Raw genomic sequence first — 3814 nt, 5'->3', positions numbered from 1 at the left:
GAAGGAAGGAAGAAAAAGAGGAGGAGGAGGAAGGGGAAGGGAATGGACGAGAGAGGAGAGAGGAGAGAGGAGAGAAACAAGTCTAACCTATTTAGTAATGCTTTAAGTATGTACTAAAGAAAGAGTGTTTCCTTAATCATCATCTAGAATCTCAATATAAGGTATGCCAAACCAGAATTGCCCCACTTTAATCTCTTATGGAGTCTTAGTTGATACACATAGTTAATTACTTGGCTACTAACCTAATGGCTGCATTTCCATCCACCAGAGGCCCTCATGAGAGTAGAAAAGTGTGAGGATCTACTTCCAGAAGACATCAACCGTTAAAAACCTTGTAGAGCACAGTTCCACTCTGATGCACACGGGTTCACCATAGGTTAGAGTCCACTTGACAGCAATTAGATTGATTTGGGTTTAATCTTTAATGGCCTTTAGTTAAAAGAATTGCCTATCTTTTGTGGTAAAAGGGTTTGGAAGTGTAATGAACAGAAAGGTGTATGGATAGGAAGGCTGTACAATTAGCACAGCTCTTCTTCCCTTTGTAGCTGTGAACACATAAGTCGTGATCATATATATACACCAGCTCCCTAAGTAGTGGAGCATCATTGATCTCTGGAAACCAGGAGCCCTTCTCCCATAAATCCCTTCATGTGTCTCAAACCTGAATCCTCTAGAGTATGTAAGAACCATGTCCAATGATACAAACCAGCTAGTAAATCTCATTTCTGCAACTATTATATCTGTGGTAGGGCATAAACTGTGTATGACTATGCAGTAGAATAGATAGTCAGAATTAGTCCCCTAGGACGTAACTAAGCAGCCAAAGCTAGAAGTCCATACATCTTAGACTACTTTGATTACTGTTTCTTTGACCCTGCTGATCTTTATGATAGCATCTAAACCTTGTGTCTGGCAAATACTTCCTACCACTTAGCCCCTACCACCAATCAATTTTATAGTAATTGTTGTTGTTATGTACTCTTTTGCTAGAACTAACTCATAGCTGATCGCTAGCACATTTTAAGATGTAGCAAATCACACAGAAGGAGATTGCTTATTTTTCTCCCACAGAATAGCTGATGGATTCAGACTATAAGCCTTAGGTTTGGTAGCACAGCAGGAGTGGCATCTACTTCCTAAACAACATGCCTCTAGAAATTGTATGAACTTTGAAAAATGACGATAGTTATAGAAAGGCTTCAGGTCTTTTGTTCATAAGTCTTTTGTTCATATGAGTCATGTTCAACTCGATGGCAATCAATAACAACAACAACAACAGGTCAACAGAACTCTCTTTATAGCAATCAGGTGTCTTAATTATAGCCGTTTTTTTCTGTAATTCGTGCTGATATATTATGGCAATTACAGAAATCTTTAAGGCTACTGGGGCTCCCTTCCCCAATTTGTTCCTCACTCACGTGGTAAAAGATGTGTCCTCTGAGGGTTCCATGGGTTTATGTATCTAACCTGATAATATGTCAATTTCCCTAAGTCTTTGAATACCTTTTTCTACGGAATCCCAAGACAGCTCTGGTACTTCAACTTGACTTAGTGTAGACCACCATATACTCTGTGCATCAGTGAACCAACCCAGTAGACTATTTTATCTTTTTTTTAGCCATCTTACTGAAGAATCTGTTTAACTCACTAACTGCTGTTGACGCTATGTGTCATCTAGTAAGAACCCTCCAGAGGGTTTTCAGAGGCTATAAATCATGTGGGAGGAGATGGCTATGGATTCCAACTGCTTGCCTTTGAGTTGGCATTGCAACTCCTTACCACTAGGCCACCAGAGGTCCTTCATTAATTCTTAGTGTCCATGAATCAATAAGTTCAGATTGAACTAATTTTATATTCCTTGCAGCTTTATCCCACACTGTGAATAGCTATTCCCATACATGTTCTCCAGGTTTCTGTTGTACATTTTAGAAAAATAGATGAGTTCTTTTAGAGTGGGTCATTTCTTCCTGAGTCAAAATCTGTACTTAGTTTTGGAGGATAATTTTTACAACCAATATAAGGCAATTTATCTTAAAGCTGATCCACATCCTAAACAACATGCCTCTAGAAACTCTATGAGTTTTGAGAAATGATGATAGTTATGGAAAAGCTTCTGATCTTTTGTTCATAGCATCACTATGGGTTGTGCTCTACCCTATGGCAATCAAAAACAACAACAAACTTACCATACACTATCAAAGCTCTATTTCTCTTGCATTGATTATTAAATAAAGTATTATAATCAATACTCAGGGAGCTCTGGTGACACAAAATATAAGGAGGTACAACCTCCTGGAAATGGCACTCTGGATGTTTGAAACCACTAATGACTCAATTCCGATTCAAGGACAATAAATTGAGTTTTTTAGTTGAATCACTACTCAGCTACACACACAGTGCAAAGTGCTTGTACACTATAAAGTGCACAGTGACGAGTGTTTGTCAGTGACTGCTAGTACTTCAGTCCCATAACTAGATAGCTGAGTTTTGAGTAAATAAATGAAGGTGGAAAAGAAGAGAAGTAAGCATGATGACTGAACCCATTCCCTTATGTTATTGAGTTCATTTGGACTTACTTTCATGCAGTATGCCTTTTTCTGCAGTCTTTTTTTGTGGACCACAACAGTCGAGCCACCACTTTCATTGACCCCCGAATCCCTCTTCAGAACGGTCGTCTTCCCAATCACCTGACCCATCGACAGCACCTCCAGAGGCTCCGAAGTTACAGCGCTGGAGAGGTAATATTCCCCTCATGCCTACCCTTCATATCTTTTCATAGGATAGCCTAGTTGCTTTCTTTCCTTGTGAGATCAGATCTGTTTCTTAGTAACCAAACTTTGGAGATGCATGCTTATAAAGAGAATTAGCCATTATGTACTACTCTGTGAAGAAAAATGACTGCCAGCCCTCAAAACTAAGAAAAAACTGATTTTGCACAAGCTATATTTAACTCATAGCAACACTCGATCAGGTTTCTGAGCTGTAATTTTTACAAGAGGAAGTCATCAATTTTCTTCTGTAGAGCAACTGATGGATTTAAACTGCTCTCCTTTTGGTTAACAACTCCCTAAATTGCCAGGGCTTCTCATTCTGTGTAGAAGAATGAATGACAGCCTCTAAGATACCGAATGACCTCCCTAGACCTATGTTAAGTTTATATTTCTTCTCCCTTTTTTTCCAACACATCATTGCTTAAAAAAAATCTGTCTTGTTTTAGAGAAAACTGAAATTGCAATATAAGTAAGTCCCCATGCTTGTGGCTGTGTGTAGTAAGAAACTATATTTCCTAAAGCCTAAGGTGCACATCCTTTGGAAGTGCTAACACTTCTTTTAAAAAATGTTTTTATTTTCTTTTTTTATTAATTTTCATAAACATTTACAGAGATTTTGGATTTCCATTCATTCATTGTTGCACTTTTCTCCCTGCACCCCCTCGCCACCTCCAGTACACTCCTCTCTTTGAAAACTAAAAGAAAAATTTCTTCATTGGTATACAATTCCACCAATCACACTACCCCACACTGAGGGGAGTGCTAACACTTCTAAAGTATCAGTACCTTCTTTTCCTAGAAACTTCCAGAATCTAAGAAGATGTGGGCTCTGAAAGCAATTCTCCCTGCTCCCTCTAAAAAAAAAAATCCCAACAGGAAAACAAAATGATTATTGCAGACTATGTTACAATAAAGCAAAACATGAAAAACAAAGAAACGGAAAAGAAAGTAGGCAAAATATTCCTTTTCTACAAGATACGTCTTTTTTCTGTCTTTGCACCAAAATGGATGTCAGAAGAGACTCTGAAAATTGCACTGGAGCG

The 3814-nt window shown here is 38.4% G+C and overlaps 1 protein-coding gene across 1 annotated transcript in view; it reads left to right on the top strand.

Annotated features, from left to right (window-relative positions):
• Positions 1 to 3814, top strand: part of HECW1 (HECT, C2 and WW domain containing E3 ubiquitin protein ligase 1) — a 384473-nt gene that overhangs the window by 261344 nt on the left and 119315 nt on the right. The window contains exon 14 of the mRNA XM_006900196.1: positions 2604 to 2738. Coding sequence (XP_006900258.1) covers positions 2604 to 2738 — 135 coding nt within the window. The remainder of the gene's footprint in view (positions 1 to 2603; positions 2739 to 3814) is intronic.

The sequence above is a fragment of the Elephantulus edwardii genome, unplaced genomic scaffold (assembly GCF_000299155.1).
Source record: "Elephantulus edwardii isolate Elephantulus edwardi_28Jun2011 unplaced genomic scaffold, EleEdw1.0 scaffold00276, whole genome shotgun sequence".
Classification (NCBI taxonomy): Eukaryota; Metazoa; Chordata; class Mammalia; order Macroscelidea; family Macroscelididae; genus Elephantulus; species Elephantulus edwardii.
Note: the sequence above shows the minus strand (reverse complement) of the source record. Positions and strands in the feature narration are given on the sequence as shown.